This window comes from Betta splendens, chromosome 6, assembly GCF_900634795.4.
Source record: "Betta splendens chromosome 6, fBetSpl5.4, whole genome shotgun sequence".
Lineage (NCBI taxonomy): Eukaryota > Metazoa > Chordata > Actinopteri > Anabantiformes > Osphronemidae > Betta > Betta splendens.
In genome coordinates, this window is record NC_040886.2 from 17,633,813 (window position 1) to 17,656,194 (window position 22,382).

Consider the following 22,382-nt stretch of genomic DNA (forward strand, 5'->3'; position numbering starts at 1 on the left):
TAAGTACATTATCACAGCTTAGGCTCCAAATACTGAACCCATAATGTTTAATACTTCCATTACTATTTATTGTAAGCACTAACTAAATAAATCTCAACAGATATGATGGACGCGTATCGTCTTCACTGCACCTTACATAGCTCAACTTTAGCTGATCGTGTTAGTGAGTCATTCGATCCTTTCTAAGTAAAGCTGCTGGAAATGTCGGCTGAGTTTTCTTCGCAGAACCAAGAAACCGCTCCGTGTTCTTTAACTGGGCTCATGTGTTTTTGGGGGTTGTGACGGTCTCAGCTCGGCTCGCAGGCGTTCGCCCCGCGAAGGATTATCCAACCACACCCGGAAAAGACGTGTGAAATTGTGACGGGCACGAAAATAAAATGACAAAGTTTGCGAGGCTGTGCGTGGAGGAGCGTGTTAGCTGTTGGCACGCACGCCGCTCCGTAAGCTGATATGTGCGCGTGTGCGCGTGTGTGTGTGTGCGTGTGTGCGCACGCACGCACATGCCCGACTGTGGAGCCACAGTGAGTCAGTAGGTTTTTAGCCACTCAGAGCTGCGATCATGGCTGATAGCAGGTGCTCCCGACGTGAAACACGATCAGGTCAACACACCGCAGCGCTACGCTTTAATTGATTAAAGCGAGTTTTATGACAGTAAGTCCTCGAGCTTGCAGCCACAGCCAGCAATCAGACGGTAGCTCCTGATACCAAGACGTCACTCCTGAAATTTCTTGGCGCGTCTTTAAAAAAGTAATGATTTGGAAGGCTGCCGGCCGAGTGGAGCCTGAGCCGTGATAAAACCTCATCAAATTCTTGTTCTGATCTGGGGAGGACAGGGAACCATAGGCCCAAGGGTTGAGCCGCCTCCTGTAGTGAAGATTTGCAGTTGATGTTTGTAGAACTTGAAGCACCTACTGTGGATGGATTCACCTTTAAACGGCTGGCATTTTCCATAATCTCAAACTTTTTTAATTACTATCAACACACACTGAGCGTTCTCCAGACTTGGATGTTGTCATTGTCAAGTTTATTCAGTGGTGACCTAAGGAAAAAGAAGCCCTACAGGTTGTAGTTACTGTATCAACATGATGAGTCACAGCACGGCCGGATTAGCAGTCAGAGTTTGGGCACTACAGAGCATCATCACTTTACTGTGCGTCATCATTTATACATAGACCAGACTAGTCCTGTCACACATTAAAGAGCCCATACCAGCCGCTCTTGACCCGTCTCCGTTTACAGACAGAATGAACAGGTCCACAGAGGATGCTAGCTCCCAGGCTCTTCACATAGCTCTGAATGTAAGGATGCAGCTCTGCATTTAATTCCGTCATCTGGTGGAGATTTACTACTAACTCAGTTAGACCTGAGCCTGCTCTGGAACTAGATGTACAGTAGGACTTTCTGACAGCCCCCTCAGGTGGTGAGACTGGACCCTTACAGGTCCTCCACCCATACCTGAGGCGAACCACAGGCATGTTGGTTTATCAGTGTCTGGGAGGTTTGCACACATCACTGGAATGAACTGCTGCCATCGGGCAGTTCAATCCAACCATATTCATCTTTTCTTTCTTGACTGTTGACAAATGAGCCTTTCTGAGATTTTCATTACCTTTGTTGTTGTTGCAGCATTGAGTGGCAAGACTAAATAAAAAATATTGTAGATAGACAATTAAAAATGTTTTTGTGAGAGGGCTGATTTAAAGTCTAGTCCTATTCGGGATGATCAACATCTGTATCAGACTTCATTCCGATTGTGAGCAGTCTTGTAGTGATGAATTCAACACATTGTAGATTTGGTTTTTGGAACGTTTTTTGGTTGTTTGTATTGTGAAGGCAGCTTAGTGTCTCTGAAGCTTCGCTCTGCAGCAGTTTTCTTCTTCACACATCATCCCCGACCTTTGACCCACCTTCTTGCCTCTGCTTATCCCTTCCTAATGAAGCTGTGCTTTTCACAGAGGACACTCAGCAGCTCTACTATTGTCTCCTCCAACATCTTTTTCCCCTCAGTGAGCCAATTAGATGAGCTGAGGAGGTCAAACTGTGTTCTGGGAGTGGACTGGACGTGTCAACAGGTATGTTTTGATCAGGGGATGAGAGCGTGTTGGTCGCTGAGCTTAAAGGATTGGTGAAGAATGTAAATTCAGCTCTGCTCCGATGAAGGGTCAGCAAGGACAAAAGGGGAGGGTTGGTTAGGGTAAGGTTACCGAGACGGAGACGTTCCAAAGTCAAGGGTACAGTCTGAGCAGTACACAGATGTCCAAAGGTTCAGTAATCAGATCAACTCCGTAGCATTTGTCATAAATGAGTGTTGTTTAGATTGTAACACAGAACGTACTGTAGCTGTCTTTTTGGGATGCACTCAGTCTGTATATTATTATGTTTCTAGCCCGTCCGGTGTGTAGAGCTGCTGCTTTGGAGGCTGTTTATGCTCAGATCCTGTCAGCACCTTCAGCTTGTCCTGCAGAACATCTGCAGTTTATCAAACATGCTGGTTCCTCTGTCTTCGTCCTCGCTCTGCTACTCCCAGTACTATCCAGTGAGAAAATGTGCCCTGTTCTGCAGATGGTGCTGAGGACTTGACTTTGAAATGTGAGATGGCTGCAGCCTTGTTTGCGTATCGCTTGCGAGTGCTTGGCAGAGCAACATGGAGGACGTTAATTATGGGACGGCTTTGGCCGGCGTCCCTAGAGAGCACAGCTCCTGACTTCTTCAGGCCTGAAATCTGCTCTTAACATTCTCAGTGAACCTTCAAAGCTGTCGGCCTCTGCTGCACTGGACACGTGGCCTGAAAGCCACAACTGACCAGGACAAATGTGCACTTGTTATTGCATCACTGTCACCCGCCTGACAGATAAGAGTAATATAATGTATCGATTCAATATGTTGATAATCGCGCATTGATCATCAGACACTGTGACGACTTGTTTGTTCACTTATTACCTCTGATCTCTGAGACGACGGACAAACCACTGGAATTCCGCTCACAGAAGCAATGTCTGAGCCGGAGTCTGTTGGAAATGCGTTGTTTTCTGCCTGGTTCTGTGAGATGTCAGCCTCTCTGCATCTTGTTAACGTCCAGCTGGACGGTGTCAGCAGACAACACACTGCTGTACGCCGTCCCTGGTGTGGAGGCAGCACACACACCTGTTGATGTGCAGCTGTAATGAGAGCAGCGGCCATTCTTTTGTGTTTTATAAATAAATGTATTTATTCCAGCTCCAATTTGAAAGCACTGCTCTGGCACGTTAATGCTGGAAGGTTCTGCTTCATTACATGTGAGATCAGTTCAGACCATGTTTTGTGTGTGTCCCAGCAGCACTCAGGTACCACAGCATAGCTACACCCCCCTCCTCCTCATTATCCTGTGCAGATGTTCAGCGCTGGGCCTTTTGCGTATCAGGTGACCACAAATCTAATTGATATCAAAACTATGGCGGGGAACCCTAAGCCCCGCTGTGCTCTCAGGTTACAGCCTGCTCTAAACCCGCTCTCACTTCTGACAACCACTTTTGGAGTGAAACATGCACTGTCCTCACTTCAAAGGAGGCGGGTGTCGAGAACAAACGCCCCACTGCCACCTAGGAAGAACCCTGCTTGGGCCGCGTTCTGCCTCTTTGCACAGCATTATGACCCATTTGAGACTTAATCTGATTAATCACGCTCAGGACTTTTATCTGGCCGAGTTGAAGGCTTTTGTTTTGGCACGGAGAAACAAAAGCAATAATAAGCTCATCGGCAAACAGTGAGTTTAATATGGGAAAGTGATCCGCTGCAGGGTATTACAATGCGGCTGAGAAGGGGAATTGGAAGCTTAAGGAGAGGATGTGATGGTAATGACTTTAAGGCAACATAATCCTCCCCATCTGGACCCAGCGATTGTTTGATATTTATGGTTGATGATCAGCACTAATAGGTTTGTTATTTTCCTATGGGCTGAATATGAATGGATGGGAGCCTGGGAAGAGGGTTGAGATTTGTTTGGTTTTCATTTTGTTTTGAGTTGAAACCAGAGATCAGTTTCAGACAGAGACGGGTCTACTCTTTGTCCGTCTGTGCGGATTTGGTGAGGGAGGGTTCTCAGCCTGGTTGACTTCGGCCTCACACTCAATTGGTGCACCTTCAAAGTCAGATTGAGGCGTAAGCTGGGATTGCGTCTCACAGTGAAGCTGAATAGAGGCAGATGGAGATTGGTGTTTGTACTAACTCCATTTGTCTTTAAATGCCATGTGGAGATGGTTAAAATGGAACAGAACCAGTAACAATAGTTGACAACAGGGTTTTTTTGTTATTTGTTGCTATTGGTGTGTGGTCCATCATCCCGTTCATATCCATTCATATCATTCATATTTCTAATTCATTTAAGTTCAAACTTACAAAAAGATTATTATTAGTCTAATATGTCAAGTCATTAAACTTAAGGCTGTTGAATTTTTATTTCTTTAGAATTGAAGTGACCCACTTGTTACAGTATGTGAGAAATAAACGACAGGAAACCTATTTTACAGTTTAAAAATTGTGGAGTGTGAATTCAGGAGATTTCTGGGACGTTCTCAGAGTTGAGTTTTGTGCTGGTAGTTTTCTCTGGCCGCTCATTACCGACCCCTGGCCTACTTGTTTGATGGATGACTTTATGAGACTATTTTAGTCCAGAGCGTCACTGAGGGCCAGGCCAACCCAGGGCCAGGTATGTGACCTTTCTCTGGGTATGTCTTGTCAGGAAAAGGTGCGTCAGGGTGAGAGTTTGATGAATCCTAAAGATCATGTTAAGCACGCGGAGCTGGATGGTGGGAGGGGTCTAGAAGGTTCCACTGGACCACAGCTGCGTCATCAGAAAGACACTTGGAAAAACTCAGGTATGAAGTCAGGTTACAGCCACTATGATCTCACGGGGGCTTTACAACTTGGCTACGAGAGCTATGGGTCTCTACGCCCATTGGATCCCCCTGTTGAAATGGTATCTGCTCCTGATACTAAGACATATCCAGATACATATGTCCCCTGCAGAGTCCACCGTACAACATGACGTGCTTTCATAATTCTGCTGTTGACCTTCTGTGAAATCACTTTTGGGTGAAGAGTGTCAGCAAAATGTAAAACGAGAGTGGTTCTGTGTGAGGCAGCTTACAGTGCACACATCACCTCTGAGATGTTTACAGTGGACTGACTGTGGGACGCAGGCTTCTTTCTGAAGGATGATTGGTTTACTTCATTTTCTTTTAAAAATATATTAGACAATGTGTTGACAGTAATAGGAACTCGATGGGCTCAGAATTCGTCAGTGCTATTCTGGAACCAGTACAGACTAAAAACTAGCCCATGTACTTTACTGTAAATAGTGGCAGCAAATAAATCTCTGCATAAATCAAAGGGTGCTGTAGAATAAGGATGCTTCAGACACAGAAAGTAAAACATCCACTATTCTGCATTTTAAACGTTGGGACTTGGTTAAAGTTGAATTTCAGACGTCCGCATCTTCACAGTTTGATCCCAGACAGACTCTGTGGGCCTGGGTGGACACAGTGTGTGATTCCTGAGTCATCTGGCATGTTGGTAAATGTGTCCACTAATGCTCAGTAAGACCATGGACATGCAGGGAATGTATGACACACGCACACACGCACACACTGCAGGCTTAACTCTGGGTTTATGAGTCCAGAACGTACTGTAAGAAAAACACTTTGCTCAGTCTCCTTTTAATTTGAAGCCTGTTAGTTCACCGTCCTGCTGGTCTCAGATCTGCTGTTTAGGCGTGTTGCTGTGTTTATGCCTGAGTATTTCTGACCCTATGACCTGTTAACTTCTCCACCCAGGTTTGGCCTAAAGAGATTGAAAAAATATTCGGCATTTCTAACCAGCATAAATAAATGGAAAGCTTTTGTCTTAAATTTTTTTACCTTATTTGATTGAAGCTCAGGACAGCGGATGTGGGTTCTGAGCAGTTTGTACAGGTCACTGAGGCCAAATGTCAATTTTAGTTTACTTGGTCTTACACACAGTCAGTTAATTTCCGTCTTTGTGAAAGTGAAGCAGCTTGCGTTACACTGTGTATAAAAAGTGCAATATAAATAAGACTGACTTGACTTGACATTTGTTAACAGGTGTCATGATTGGAGCATCTATCACAGGCTCATTCCTCATCCTGTCAAACATGGGTCTTGACCAGATATTTTAGCAGGAAAGTCTTTTCTTAGTGTCTTTTGCTTTTTTATAGACGCAGATTGCGTGTGTGCGTCAGTGTCAAGCTGATAAATCATTTAGGTTTTCATTGTAAATCATTCATAAATCAAGAAGTATTTCTAGTTTGTGTTTAGCTTTGACTTCTGTTACTCACTTATACAGAAGCTTTGTGATAAACCTCACTGACTATTCTGGCAGATTAAACTGGTCGACATGAGGGAAGGAAGTCACGTGCAGTAACATTATGTGGTGTGATAGATATGTGTGGTGCATTAACTACACTTAATTCTGTCCAAATAGCTGCACTGTAAACACAGACCCCCAAGACAGAATTAGCACAAATAACTGGCTTTGCCTGGTTGGCTTTTTATTACTTCATGGGTTCACTACCAAATAGATAAGGTACCTCATGGACGAGGCTGGCGGTGGTTATTACACTAGTTATCATATCTCATAGCTTCTCTTAAGATGCATTTATCGAGTATGTTGAAAAAGTGATAACTATGAAAATGCAATTTTCTGTCCTTTGTCCAATGCATAGAGCACAGTGTGACTGACCTTAAATCAACCCATAAAGACAAAGTACAGTATGGCTTTTTTAATGCTAAATCTGTTGCAGCCAGCAGTTGATATTCAGGTTTAACCTAAATCCCTGGTGTGCACACACGGCTGCCTCCACCTGTCCTGTGTGTGTGTGTGTGCGTGTCTGTGTGTGTGCGTGTCTGTGTGTGTGTGCATGCATGCGTGTGTGTGTGTGTTTGAGGAGTCCATCTTGTTTTTTCATTTGCCAAGCTCCGTGACATTTGTTCCTGCAGCTGAACATGTGCAGGACAATTTCTCGATTCTTCCAGCAGTGGACAGCTGTGGCGTGAATTACACTAAAGCTGCTGCTTTGGGGGGGATTAGGCCGGTGCTCCGTGTGTCTGTGTGTGTGTTTCTCCTGGGACATGTTAACCCTCTGCAGTCGGAGTTCCTCTAAGTCCTCGACCTTGACTGGGATTTTAACTGTTACCTTGGATTGAAGGACTTTGTGGCAGCAGATTCCAACTTTTTAGTTATTATGCATGAAGCAAATCTTTAAACTTCTTCTCTACTTAAAACTCTACACCTACTGTACATCAAGTCAAAGGATTAAAAAGAAGGCTGATTGTTTCAGCTTGATAAATGTGAACGTCCTTCATGTTCCATGAAGTCAAAACCAAATCTTCAGAGAAGAATGAGAAAAATGCTTTGAGTTCTTTCTCTTTTCGTTTTTTGTTTCCATTGTTACTGTAGTTCAGCGACTCCTTCTTTGTTCAGGATTAGTTTAACTTTTTGACAACTGGACTCGTGACATCTGTACTGAGAGCTGGATAAGAGACCTGGCTGCCTGCTGGCTGAGTCGTGAGGGGGTTAATCTGAAGGTCCTTGGATGAGCACTTTGAAGTATGGCCTTTCAGCAGCAGCAGCAGCAGCAGCAGGCGGTCACAGAACCTTGGATTTGCTTTGGTCAGAACTTTGCCGTGAATCATTTCTACCACAGAGTGTACATTGATTTCCACAGGAAGATGCTTATACCATTGAAAATTGTGCTGGGTAACAGGACACTGCTTGGCAAAAAGGGGATTTTGCTGCTCTAAGAGCCTCTTGTGTGTTAATCGTTGGCTCTTTCTGCAGAATCTGTGCATCGTGCCAAGTTGGAGTCTTTTTTATTGAAAGTTTGAGACTGAGTCTGTGCCAGTGGGTTAAAGCTCCATTTGCTTCAAGGCTAAATTTCTTGTGCTGGAAATTACTAAATTTGTGGTAGTAGATAGAAAAGGACTAAGAAATAGATTCAATTAAATTTTTATTCAGGTCCAGACATTGATTTCTGTTTGAATTCAGTTTTTTTTGTCCTATTATGAAAACACATTTTCATTCATTTTATTATTCAGTTTTTATTCATGTGTTTATCTACTCACTGAGTTCTGCTTTGTTTACAGTTTTCAAAACAACTACTGTATCATGACACATTTATGTCTATCTATGATGTGAGACAGACATTTACATTAATACTGTTGGTTTTGCTGTAGCAAGTACAATACACACAAATGATCTGTTTTAACACTGATGTTCAGACAAAGACTAGAAGCATCTTAAGAATGAAACCAAATCTTTGGTTTCCCTCTGTGCAGTGACCAGCTGACCTGTGAATCAGTCTGGAGGAGTCTGTGTAAAATGTATTTGTGTGGGTTGATATTCAGTCAGTATTCTCTGCTCCTTCCTCTTAAATGTCCAGCAAACACCAAAGAAGAAGAAGAGCCTTTACTGGAGATGTAAAGACAGTTTCTGACCCAAATGAAACTTAACACGCGTCCTTGCCTTTTAACAGGTGAATGAAACTGCCTCTGTGGGTCGATCAGCAGTGAAAGCTCTTTGTTTTCAGGTGGATTTGTTTATCGAGCTCCATGTTCAGAAGTGAAAAACCATCTGTGTGTTGGGAGGCGTTGTTTTGCCTGAGCGCCTCAAAGGTACAACGCTGTTTAATGGGCTGATTTTATACGTTCGGCAAGTGGCAGCGCCACGTCGTCCACATGGGCGCTTTATGAGCGCCCACACAGGGAGGCGGCGAGTGAGCGGCCCGGTTGGATGGAGGCCTGATCTTTACTGCCAGGCTCCTCGGCCTTAACAGCCTTGAAAACACTGAGTGAGGAAGGTTCAGGACGACCAGGGTACAGACGCTGGCGTCTGACGGACCGTGTTTTAGGTTTAACAGACGAACAACTGCTGCAGTAATGGATGCTGAAGCTCCTCTGATTGTCAGCGGCACAATGACCTTTGCTCCTCATTGGGGACAAGTCCCAACAAGTTCTCGTCCCTAAATAACAAAAGCGCCTATTTGTGTTTTTGTAGCAGCCATAGAAGAGTTTTTATGGTCCGTCCAAGTTTAGGCAGCCAGTGATGAAGAGCGTGCGCGCTGCCCTGAGCTCGCAAACCGCTTCATCAGTCAGACGGAGTCTCAGCCTCTCATACTTTTGCTCAGCAGAATGTGCTTGACAGAAATTAGGTCGTTTGCCCAGCTACTAAAAGAATCTTAAGAATTAAAATGGTGTCAACAGACGTAAACAGACTTTCTCTGCACACGTGGCGTCTTAACATCCGCCTCTTGGCACCTTCCACCTCCAGGACTGGTTGAGACGAAACCTGTTTGTTCTACCGGAAACAGATTTGCTTGAACTGAAATGCATGTTTAACACCTACTGTAGCACTAAACTGTAGTTCCAACATCTTGACCTCCTCCTAAAACTTGCCCTCGATTAGAACCACCCCCACCATGATCCGCTGTCTTGGTGAGCGGCCCAGGCAGCAGCAGCAGTAAAGTGACAGCTCCAGGTGGAGGCACGGAGCTTCAGAGAGGACGAGAGGCAGAGCAGCAACTGTCGGCCCCGAGCCAGCAGATAAATAATAAAGCAACTGTGCTGATCTTCAGGAAGAACAGAGAACAGGCAGGGATGCAGGGGGCCGTGGTTTGGCAGCCATCCATCACGCATGGATTTTTAATTTAACAGTTGTCTCCATGAATATTTCAGCTTTTGAGCAACGTAATACTCGCAGCAGTGATTCATGGTGCGGAGGCATCGGCCAGTGTACAAATCACCAATGACCACTGCTTCACTTCTGTAGAAATCCATGTGTATGGGGAACATAAATACCTCTGGTGTTAACTGCACATAGACTCACCAAGCTTCTGCGACTCACTGAAGTATGGACACAATGTGGCTGTTACATTGAATATTAATGTATGACTCAGATACAGCATTTTTAGGCTGTGATCTCAGTGCTGTGATCTCTGAACTCACCATGACCCTCATTGGGGTTCTTGCCCTTAGCTATGTGAACGTTTAGACCCTCGGTCCTTGTGATTATCATTACTGGTTCTGAAGCTATGTGCCATTAGTTCTTCCCCTAGAAAGAGTTCTGTTTTTATTGCTCCTTTTTACATTACGCTGTGTCACAGTTTAAAATGTCTCTATTAATACATTTGACTCAACTTGACTCTCTGGCTATTTTTACCTAAAACCCAATGGTGTGTGATGAGGGTAAATCCAGCCAGGAACCAGTCTGAACAGGATAAGTCCACACAGACACAGAGCTCGTCCTGTTTACTCCTATTGTAGCTCCAGTTATAATTTGAATCCATTAGCTCCTGATTTTCTCATGTCAGATCAAGGAATGAATGTCCCACCTCAGAGCAACGTTGTGCTGCTTGTTTGGTCTGATCCGGGTGAGGTGATACCAGGCCTGTGTTCTGGGTCTACCTGGTACCGGTACTGTGTCTGGGGGTAAAGTTCATTTGGTACCAAAGTCTTTGCTGCTCGTTCTTTTGGTCACCACCCACAGAGCTTATAATAATTTTTTACCATTTTATAAACAAGCAATTGGGGACAGTGACTCGTCGTCATTTTGAAGGAAACAGGCGTCTAATCTTAAAGACACTCGTGGCCTCAGATTTGTGACCACTCATGGGAAACCCGTAAGTGAAAGCTATGGTGCAGAGTCAGAGCCAAAGGCTAGAGTAAAACAGTGTTGTGTCTTGAGGAGCTGGTAGATGAGTCACCTACTTTGCGGCAGAGATTGACAGCTGCTGCTTTGACGCTGTGACTCACGTGCGGGTGATACAGAGGCTCAAACTGTGACACGTTCCCTCTTAACAGGGCATCACAGGGCGAAGCAGCTGGGTGACGTGCAGCCCAGGGAGAGTGAGGAAGGGGGGGTCTGCGGGGGGGCTAGGCGATGTTGTGGTGGTGGAGGGCCCCTCCCCCCGCCTCCCCTCGCCTCACCTCCCGCCAGATGCCCCACGATGACAGAGGCCCCCGCTATCGGCCGCAGCAGGACGCTTGGCACTGGCGTGAGCTGTCGGTTTTCCCTGAGGTCGGAGCGTGCCAGGCGACAGCTGCATGGATCAGGGTCTATATGCATAACTGCACCCCCCCCCCCCCCCCCCCCCCCCCCCGCCCCCCCAGTAAAAAACATCCCCACCGCCGCCCCAAGCCTCGACATAACCCTCCATCCACGCCGGGCCACGCGGGGAAACGTCCTCCTCAATGCAGCCATTGTTGTGCTGTAGGGCAGCTAAGCCCTTCATATCAGAGGGATAACCCACCCCCAACACACGCACACACAAAGCCGTGGCCGCGAGTGTGCTGCTGTGTTAACATGAGGCTGAGGATGATGGACTGTACTTTGATAGCGCAGCAGCTGTTTGCTGTGTAGAAGTGTAGGAACGAAAATCCTCTGTAGAAAATGATGAAAATAAAGAAAAGCACCTGAAGCTTCTGCTTCAAGACGTCTTGTCCGAGCTTTGGAATCCAACACTATAGACAAAACGGCTCCTGGAGAAAAGCTAAAAATAGGACTTTAGTAACAAAGCAGCTGAATTTGTGTCAATGACTGAATGAATGACTGCAGGAGCAGCGTGCGCGTGGGAAGTGGGTTATGTAACGCCACGTTGCCGTGGACACCGCCTGACCTCTGACCCCAGGGTGTCGAGAAGCGCTTGAGGAGCAAGTGGCATCTCACGCTATGCGTCGCACAACTCCGAGGCCGCAGTTATGTACAACTGCTGCTGTGAAGCACGTGCACAAATGTTTCCTCAGCAACAACCTGAGCGTGAACGCGTGAAGTCGAGATCAATCAGTTGTAGACGGAGCTTCTGATGTTGCGGCTTCAATTCTAGATGTGTTCATGGCATTAATTCTACTGTTAGACCTGTGTCATCTGCTCCACATTCCACTGTACATGGAATATGAGCTACACACATCACACGTCAGCATTATCTGAAGTAAACATGAAAAATTATTCCCCCTGTCTTTTAGTGCAATGTGCTGACATGGACGAGGTGAGAAATGAAAAAGCAGATGACTCGTGTATCAGATGGTCACTGAACCAAACTGACATGAGCTCACCACTGGTTCTGCTTATTTAATCCAAGGTGAACAGGGTTCTAATGGTTGGTCATAGATGCTCAACTGGATATTTACAAGCTTTATTTCTGTTCTTACAACAATAAAAAATGTCTTTGTATAAAACAAATTCTTTTGCTTTGAATCCATTGATAAAACCTTCTGCTGGCGCTGTAGTTGGGGTCGTGTGTGCCTGTGTGCGCATGGAAGGTGCTGATGATGCGGGTTCAGACGCAGGATCTGGTGACCGTGTGGTCTCAGTGTCAGAGCTGAGAGTAAATCACACAGTTAGAGCTTCACGCGGTTCTGAGAAGCCTCAGGGAAGAATGTGCTGCTGTGAGGATTCATGTCATGAGGTGTCAAAAAACCTGATTCAACACTGTGGAAACTATATTAACAAAACACCATCTTATTTTGTATCTTGTTTGAAACGTTGCAAAATACTAGATGTTAAAAAGCCAGTGTTCTTCAGGAGGGCAGATTTATAGAAATACAAGTCTCAGGTTCACTTGTAGTAGCAGTCGGTACCTCGTGGTTCTAAAAGGTTCTATAAACAAAAAAAGACATGAACATGAAACATGTCTGACAGTGTTTTAAGTCACTGGAGAACCAAACCTACTTCTATTTGCTACATGTAGCAGTGACACTTGTTTTTACTAATGGTGTCACTGTCTTTTCAGTGTTTTCCCAGTAGAAGTCAGGACGTGTGTGGTTTGTGTCTGTGCACTAGATGGCGCTGTTCACCCATTATTCTTAATTCCCTATCGGCTTTTTCTGTCACCACAATGCCAGGAAGCAATGTTTACAATAAGGCATTACCTAAACTTCACTACATAAACTGCCTATTCATACACAGTAAATATTAATACTAATCAATCAAATAAAACATAATACCAAAACAAAATGTTTAATGTAGAATAATTAACTGTGAAGTTTTTCTGTAATATTTTAATATTTACTGTACATGCAATAACAAATAGAATACATCTAATTAGTGATTTTGGTTATTATGAGGACACTGTGTGGTTGTGGACTTAGCAGTTGAAAGCTCAGATCCTCTCTGATCTATTGAATTTTTGTGGCTAATAAATAATAAAGGAGCTGTCTGTGAAACCATTAACCTGCTGATAGTGGACCTGACTGAGCTTCAGTTTGATTTCTACCTGATTCAGTCTCGGTGTCAGTGAGGTTTGGATTATTGGTAGAATAATACTAATACCAGGTTATGTCGTGTTTTCTGGGCTCAGTGTGGAGTTGGCATTTTAAACAGTGAATAGCTTTCGGTTTCAAATACACAGACATATGATCAGTTAAATTTAAAAATCATTCTAAAATAAATCAATATGATTGAGAAGCAGACACTAGCGTGAATGAGAGACCTGATAAGACACTTGGTCCTGATGAAGCTGACCTGGTTTAGGTGAGGTGAATCTGGAAGTAGCAGACACGTGGCATAGAATGATATGAAAATAGGGAGTCGCTCAGATTTTGGTCCAGAACGCTACCACGGGTCCAGGTTCTGACCTCAGAGCTGCTCGTACTGTAAGAGGTCAATGAAGCGATTAAAGCAAGTGCGGGAGTGCGTGTGGTGAGTGTTCAGCTCATTCCGTGTGTGTGCGTGTGTGTGCGTGTGTGTGTGCGTGTGTGTGTGCGCGTGTGTGCGCGTGTGTGCGCGTGTGTGCGCGTGTGTGCGTGCGTGCGTGCGTGCGCGCGTGTGTGTGTCAAGGCTCATGTCGCTCTTGGCCGGCCTCCCCCTCGCTCTCTTTCAGCGGCCAAACTAAACCTCATAGTGTTTCCTCTTCCAGCCGCTCTGATTGGCTGCTGCAGAGTCTGTCTCCAGAAATTGCTCTAATCCTCTTAGTTAAAACAGGTCTCTCGTCCAATCCCCGGATCCAGTCCCTCCCTCCCTTCTCCATCATATCTCTCTCACTCTTTCTCTCTCTCTCTGTCCGGGCGGAAGAGGACTTTTTAATCCAAGTGGATTATGTCGTAAATTGGGTGACAGTGGATGCTAGTGGCTGCGGTGCACGGTGCCGACTGTACGTCTTACAATGGAGACTCTTCGCTCGGTTTTATGACCATCAATGTACAGGAGATGCAGCAAAAAGTTCTTTACCTTTCAGTCTCTGGATTGATTTTTCTTTCTACATTTTCTCATGGACACACCTGACGTTCTGATGCCTGCAACAGTTTTACTGATGTTCTTCTGAGGAGGACGAGGAGATGCCGTCCTGCAGCAGGACGTGTTCATCCAGACATGATGGAGGGAATTCAGGGTCCAAGCCCCACTGCTGTGACCATCGTCATGTTCTGACTGTAGCCAACACGAGGAAGGGTTTCCCATGAACTCTTCATGATCCTCTGTGACTTCCTATTAGTGAAGCTGCCTCCAACCCTTCGTGTCTAGGCTGTGGAGCTTGATTCGGGCCGTTGGGCGCATGATGCAGGTCATGATGTTGGAATTCATCAAGCTCCTGAGGATTCTACGATTCTTCTGTTTTTGGATTACAGTTCAGGCTCAGATGAAGATCCCACCTGAGACGTAAGTGTCCTATGTCATCTTCTTGGGACTTGAGGCCAACATTAGTAAACTGTTCTTACAGTTAACTTAAAGCTTTGGAAACGATGATGGTTGGTCAGGCCTGTAACCACCCATGACGCCAACGTGTAGTTTAAAACTCCAACTCCACCAAACACAGGCCCAGACGTTCAGCTCGTCGGTGTCATTATCCTAATGTGTAAAGTTTCCAGAAACGAGTCAAATCAGGCTTGTTGGAGGTAAAGGCAGCTTTAGAAACCAACTCCCAGGGTGCACTGTGCTTTCAGGAAGCTCCTGTGGGAATAACTGTGTCGACACGTTGTACTTCCCCCAATGGACTCGATGAAATCTGCTCCTTTGACCACAGACCAGAGCTGAGAGATGGGATGTGTCAGTCACGACTTAATCTGTAATAATTCCTTATTAATGAGTAACTGACGTATTTCCTTTTTACCATCAACAAGCATTAAGTATTTGTCCAGTGTATTACTGCAGTAAACACGCACAGACCTACAACAGCTACAAAGACACCATGAAGGAAACTTGGCTAAAGTCGTAGCAACTTTTAGTTGTGACTCAAATGAAGAAGTACTCGTTTGCACAGGAGAACAGCTGTAGTTCATATCTGACATGTGCAGTTCAGCACCTCTGCTCCATCAGTGTGAGGTGTAAGTGGGACAGCACAGGACGCGCCCAGTTGGTCCAGTCACCTTCCGCCCCGACCCACATCTGAGACCACTGTCACCTGGTATCAGAGGTCCATCAAAGGACAGAGGGGTTTGTGCGTTGTTGTTCAGAACATTAAATGCCTGAAACACTGAAGACGACCTCACATGTTTGACACTGTGCTGCACAGTCTGTTACTGTGAACTGGTTGTGAAACTGGTTCTGTTCAGAGGTTTCTGTTCCTTGTTGCTGTGCAGGCAGAGTTAGGATAAGATACAACTTTTTTTATCCCACAATGGGCAAACTCATTGTTCACAGCAGACATAGACAGTCATCAAAGAACAAACAGGCAAAAAAACAGGATAAGGAACAGTGACAACATCATGTGTAACGTGAGTTGGTGACTTTTGACAGCATGACTTTAAAGGATTATCAGGAGCCAACGCACCGTTAATTCACCTTCCTGCCGTTAATGTCTGGAGATCTGAAGCCATAGTACCGATAACACACAGCCTGTGTGTGTTTATATACGTCTCCTTTGAACTCGGAGGATTAATGTCCACAACAGATGGAGCAGCTCTGATCTTCAGCACATGCTGAGCAAACGCACACACGCTCTGCTGTTGTTGATGTAATGCGTTCGCTAACCCTCAACCTAAATATGAAACGAGTAGTAATGAGAATGTAGAGACATTTAGTAGAGAGAGAATGTTTGAATGAAACGCATTCGAAGGTAAGACGACGCCTGACACATTAGATCCCGCTCTGCTGTGAAGGGATGAACGTTAATGATCAGAGTTGATCTTAGAGTTTCAGCCCGACACGTTCCGTCCTCTGCAGCGCTGCGTTCGGACCGATCAGACACCTGCAGCTCGCTGCTGTGACCCAGATGAAGAACAGATTATCTAAATCTCTTTCATCAGCGTCATATTTAACAGCCTTTTCCTGCTGCACACTGTCGCCTTGACAACAGCAACGTAAATTCCCACCATGTTTACAGTAGACTGTTAAGAACAGTGGGATGAGCCTCACGCGGTTTATCAGCCACCCCTTCCAGCTGCTGGCTGGCTGAGCACACCTGGCAGGTGAGTCGCAGTGTGTGGGACAGGGAGAGTTGTGTAATGCCTGCGCTGTGTGGACCGGCGCCGCCGCCGCCGGAGCCTGATTCTGACTGTCTGTCTGTTCCAGGGTGCAGCAGTGGGCGTCTGTGTTCTCCGTCGAACTTCGAGACTTGACCACCAAATACTCCGGCTCCCTGCTGCTGCAGAAGGTAGTGTGAGTGAAGCCCTGAGGTGTTTGTGTGACCGTGTGCTGTGTCTGGACTGGTGGCGTCGGGCACCAAAGGCGCCTGAAGCTCTCGCTGCTTTTGGGAGGATTTCCTCTGCGGTGAATGAGTTTTCCATCTGCCCCTGTTCGCTGCGAGCGCGGGTGAGAGGGATCGAGGGGTGCCACTGTTTTATCCCACGGCCTCCAGACTGTCCAGTTCCAGTCCGACAGCAGCTTTTGGCTTCTAATCAGTTGCAGTTCGCTGCCCTCTTCCCATAACACACGCATGAACAGAGAAGCGCTGATAAAACGGCCCCAACAGCACTCATTAAACACACAAAACCTCCTGAGCACCACTCTCCTGCCTCCACCTCTACGACGGCACATTGTTCACAGTCTCCCCTGGTTAATATTTATGGGAGCGTTTCACCCAGAGGAGAAACCATAGCTGGCAGTAGAATGTGTTTTTTTGAGTGTCTGCCTGTGTGTTTAGCAGACACACACACACACACAGGGATCATGGTAATGCCCAGATTGAGGGCCGAGCCCTCTTTACCCGCCTCAGGATTTGTAGCCTGTTCTGATTTTAGACATTCATCCATTTATCTGTCAGATTTAGATTTATCAGAAGCTGAATGCAGGTCTTGTGACAAACCAGCCGCCTCCTATAGTTCCAATGAACCACCAGTCCTCAGCCCATCGTGCTTCTACAGCCGATATGGTACCGTTTGATTTTAATAGTGAGCTAGTCTTCTATGAACACTTTGTTTAGAGGTTCATCACCAATAAGATAAACCTTTAGGCTGAACACAAGGCATGACTGAAGAAGAAAGGCTCTTCGTACGATCGTAAATACATCACGCAGCCCACAGACGCATGGTTTGTCTCACGTATTTGTCATCTAACAGGATTATTATTTCTGAATACGTCCCACAGCGACCCAGGTGTTTAGTGTTCTGTGTGAACGGATGCTGATCGGTGCACGGGCATTCACTAGCGTTACACTGTGTTCATATTCACCTGAGTAAGTGTGCAGCTCGGCCTTAGTGGAATTAGTGAATGACTTAATGGAGTGATTCAGAGTGTAAATAAACAGGCTGTGCCGTCTCTCAGCAGGCTGATCCACCTCCAGCTTCTTGATCCAGAGAAAGTGACCCGATTACCTCGCAGAGCCTCGTTGAACAGCTGACTTAACGTGAATTATGTGGTTAGAAACAACCTGCCAGCAGCATGACGTCAGTGCAAAGAGGTTTCACCTGAACCTAACACACGAGTCACAACCGGGTCTGTGTGTGAACCCTGACTTCAGCCTTTGTCTCAGAGTCAAACGTGAACCGTTAACCAGCCCAGAGTTTCCTCCAGCTTTTACCCTGAACGTATTTTTGGTGTCGTGACTGATCTTAGCTGGATTCCTGTAGCCAGAGGGTTCACACATCCCATTCTCCTTATTACATGATCAACAAGAATGAGAGGAAGACGACACTTTGTGTGATGTTAGAGCATTTTGTTAGTTATTGTTAGGACGTTAATAATAATTGCATCCTAAATCTGAAAGAGAGTTACAGAAAGTTTATTACCAGTGTGCTGTAAAACTGTATTACAATAGATTGTGGCACAAATCTCTGCAGAAACATACAGTAAAATGCATATTCACTATAATGAAGTTGAAGCTAAGTGTATAATTATATTATTAAATCGACTAACGTGAATGCAGCTTATTTTGACTGTAGAGTCTGTGTATCTCGTTCTTTAGAAACTGAAGGATGTGGAGCCCATCATTAAAATCGTGGAGGTGGATGGAGCCAGTCTGGTGAAGGGATATTCTGATGAAATCGAGCGTATGTTGGGGAGCAAGATGAAGTCAGTGAAGGTGAGGATGGTGCTCCTGATTAGGTGAATAACAGACAAACACATGCTTTATAAACTCTTTGTCGTTTCAGAGGTTAGCGGAGTCGGCAGAAGACGCTGATCTGTACCATGAGTTCAACGCCACGTTACAGGTTGGTTGTTAATCTGTTACTCTGTGCTCTGAAGCAGCTCCAGGGGTTATGCCATAATATGGAGGCTTATCATCTCACCGATCTATAAAACTAAGATCACATTATCTGTGATCTCAGACTGTAAAATCCAGTGTTCGTCTGCATCAGCGGTAGCAGCAGGCGATTCTGCAGCGTGCGGCAGATTGGAGCTTTAAACCTTGGCCTGACACCTGAAATTAGATTAGGTCAAACTTCACTGATCCTATGAAGAATCTAGGTCAACATGACACTGCACAAGGAAGCTGCACAGAGAATGTGCAGCTCAAAGCCTTGTTTACCATTTAAACATTTTATGAAAAGGTGCATGTTATTTCATGTCATGTCATTTTTCTGTAGTAAAACCACAGAAGGGATCAAAACCACACTTCACTCTGATTTGGGGCAGTTTATGTTGACTGGATACACTCGGTAGTAGTTTCTACTGGTTTAGTCAATGTGATATAAAAATATAAGTTAATGGAGCAGAGGTAGCTGCTACACTTGAACCCCATCTGATATTCTATGTGCTGTGCAGCATAACCTAAACGACAAACAGCCTCATCTCAAGCATGCTGATATGAATATGAATATGGAAGCTTCCCTTGACACTTTACTGCTGTTATTCAGACTGAAACAAGTTTTGTGTTGATTTGTCTTGTTTTTTTATGGACTTTTTCATGTTCCCCGCGTGTCTTTTTTCAGTTTGATTACTACAACTCGATGATGATCAACACGGTGGATGAGGACGGGAACTACGCGGACCTCGGTGGAGAGTTTCCCCTGGAGCAGAACGAGCATTTCAACAAGATGCCGGTGAACACGCAGCAGAGCAACATCCAGGTTCCCAGTAACGTCTATAACAAAGGTCAGAGGTCATCTGTTAGCCATGAAGCTTGTTTCTCCCTTTAATGAAACCTGTTAACAGCTCTTCCGGTGAATCACTAACTGTTTCCTGCGTGTAGATCCTTACATCCTCAATGCCATCTACAACTCCGAGGCGCTAAATGACGTCTTTATCGGCAACTTCCAGAAGGATCCCACGCTCACCTGGCAGTACTTTGGTAGCTCCACCGGATTCTTCAGGATCTACCCAGGTGAGTTCAGACCCAAAGAGAATTAACACTGAAATGAGCATTTGAGACTTTTTGGATTAAACTTAAACTTGTGATTTAAGACCTTAGTGTGGTTATAACATAAAAACACTGTTGGACGTTGGATTGTGTTGCTAAATGTTTTGCATCCCAGGCTACTGGTCAGTGTGAAGTTAATGCAAACTGACTGGTGTCGTCCATCAGGTATTAAATGGACTCCAGACGCCAATGGTGTGGCAGCCTTCGACTGCAGAAACAGAAACTGGTGAGTTTGGTCCCTAAACAAAGGGATTTGTCTACGTTTGGATGGTTCCATCATAGCACAGTGTTGTTCGGAGGCTGTGTGTCGGCTCTGCAGCCTCCAGCCACTGGAAACCACGATAAGCCTCTCTTTAGCCGGGTCATTTTGGCCCACATGGCACCATATGTGACTGCTCATGCGTTAAATGATAGCACAGAGCTGCATATGTCCCCAAACACCTTGTCACACAGCATCACTGCAGCTGAGCAGCGTGCAGCTACTCTGACATGAAACAGGTTTTATTTACAGTGAAGTGAATCAGATCTAAACTTATCATCTCATTCAGCTGGAATCTGAACTGGACTTTAAATTAGATGAATGCAGTCAGAAACGTTGAGGCTTGGTCTCATCTCTGTTGGCTTTTAAGCAAAATATAAATAACAATCATAAGCGGTTGTTTTTTTCAAATTTAACTTCTAACCACATGTTTAAACGCGTTTCCTTTGAGCAGGTACATCCAAGCAGCGACGTCTCCCAAGGACATCATCATCATGGTGGACATCAGCGGCAGCATGAAGGGCCTGAAGATGACCATCGCCAAACACACCATCAACACCATCCTGGACACGCTGGGAGAGAACGACTTTGTCAACGTGATCGCTGTGAGAAACAAACTCACCAGATGAGAGCTGTTTGACGGATGGAGCGGGGCTTCATCCAGATGCGCTTGGTCCGGTTTGCTCATGGACCTGCCTGTGTGTCTCTTCCCTCTGCAGTACACTGACTATGTTCGTTACGTGGAGCCGTGCTTCAGAGGGACGCTGGTCCAAGCCGACTTGGATAATAGAGAGGTGAGACTATTATCTGCTTCACAGAGGATTAAAGCGGTCTTATCCATTACTCCCACGCAGATGTACACACAGACACAAGAATACCCATCATCATTATTAGATCAGGTTTCTGGCCTACTTCTTCGAGCATCATTGGAAACTTAACCTGGAACTGTGTGTGTGTGCGCGCGCGCGTGCGTCCGTCCGCGCGTGCGTCCGTCCGCGCGTGCGTCCGTCCGTGCGTCCGTCCGTCCGTGCGTCCGTCCGTGCGTCCGTCCGTGCGTGCGTCCGTCCGTGCGTGCGTCCGTCCGTCCGTGCGTCCGTCCGTCCGTGCGTCCGTCCGTGCGTGCGTCCGTCCGTGCGTCCATCCGTGCGTCCGTCCGTCCGTGTGTGTGTGGACTCTGTAATGCCTGTTATTAGAGAATTATTAAAATATTATACCTTGGAGAAACACGCAGACCTTAGTTCGGATAAGATGGTGCTTTGGCCAACATTGAGGTCACACTTAACATGGCAGGAAAGATGTAAAACAAAGTTTCCCTCTTTCTGTCTCAGCACTTCAAGGTGTTGGTGGAGGAACTGCACGTAAAAGGAGAAGCTAAGATCAAGAACGCACTGAAGGAATCTTTCAAAATCCTCAACGAGGTTCGTGTCTCCTTCCAGAAACAGCCAACGCTTCTCATGTTTAAAAGATAAAACACTTGGATTCCGTCTGATAAGGTTTCACTTTATCCAGCTCCTGGCTTGGTCATCTCCTGAGACTGGAGAAGATTAAATGTGGATTAGGAGGATCCTTGGCTAAATTCTGTTCCAACTAGCAACGTATCATCCTTTAAAAGCCACTGTGTTGATGTCATGAATAGTGATTGAGGAACAGTAAAATCTAAACAATGTAAAAACCTCTGTACACATTTAATTTGATGCATGTTCTCTATTCTGAACATTAGAGTGAACGCAAAGCGTTTCTGTCTGTGTGTGTGTGCAGGTGAGAGCCAACGGTCAGGGCAGCATGTGTAACCAGGCCATCATGCTGATCACAGATGGAGCCATGGAGGACTACGAGGAGGTCTTTGAGGAGTTCAACTGGCCTGAACGCAGGGTGAGGCCGAGGCCCAGAGCCTCACATGCTCTCACCGCTGGTGTTCATGAGGCCGTTTGCATCGTTACATAGACAAACCTGCCGTTTCTCTGTTCAGGTGCGCGTCTTCACCTACCTGATTGGCAGAGAGCTTACCTTCGCCCAAGGTACCAAGTGGATTGCCTGCAACAACAAAGGTCGGCTGTGCGTCTGTGCGTGTTTGCGTCGTGCTGTTAGTGCATGTTGTTAGACCTCTGTGCGTTTGTCCTCAGGTTACTACACACACATCTCCACACTGGCCGACGTGCAGGAGAACGTCATGGAGTATCTGCACGTGCTCAGTAGGCCCATGGTCATTAACCATGACCATGACATCATATGGACCGAGGCCTACATGGACACTGTGGTGAGCCCAGCCAGGCAGACAGGGAGCTAGAAGCAGCAGTTCAGCACAACTATATGGAGTGACTGAGTTTGTCCTGACAGTCAACATAGCAGTGTTTCCCCTGGGTGTTAGTGCTGTTACAGAAACTAAAAAAAGGAGGAAGATTTGAC

At 45.8% G+C, this 22,382-nt stretch overlaps 1 protein-coding gene across 9 annotated transcripts in view; it reads left to right on the forward strand.

Moving 5' to 3' along the window:
• LOC114857517 (voltage-dependent calcium channel subunit alpha-2/delta-4-like) overlaps positions 1-22,382 on the forward strand; it is a 54,863-nt gene that overhangs the window by 9,672 nt on the left and 22,809 nt on the right. For 3 of the 9 annotated variants that reach the window (XM_055509880.1, XM_055509882.1, XM_055509881.1), the window contains exons 1-13: positions 14,070-14,640; positions 16,492-16,573; positions 18,323-18,439; positions 18,510-18,569; positions 19,290-19,452; positions 19,550-19,681; positions 19,883-19,943; positions 20,431-20,581; positions 20,696-20,770; positions 21,305-21,394; positions 21,735-21,848; positions 21,946-22,024; positions 22,100-22,233. In XM_055509880.1, the coding sequence (XP_055365855.1) occupies positions 14,537-14,640; positions 16,492-16,573; positions 18,323-18,439; positions 18,510-18,569; positions 19,290-19,452; positions 19,550-19,681; positions 19,883-19,943; positions 20,431-20,581; positions 20,696-20,770; positions 21,305-21,394; positions 21,735-21,848; positions 21,946-22,024; positions 22,100-22,233 (1,362 nt within the window). In that variant the 5' untranslated portion in view covers positions 14,070-14,536. Of the gene's footprint in view, positions 1-14,068; positions 14,641-16,276; positions 16,389-16,491; positions 16,574-18,322; positions 18,440-18,509; positions 18,570-19,289; positions 19,453-19,549; positions 19,682-19,882; positions 19,944-20,430; positions 20,582-20,695; positions 20,771-21,304; positions 21,395-21,734; positions 21,849-21,945; positions 22,025-22,099; positions 22,234-22,382 lie in introns of those variants that run through there. The other 6 variants (XM_055509885.1, XM_055509883.1, XM_055509884.1 and 3 more) reach the window with 4 other exon arrangements.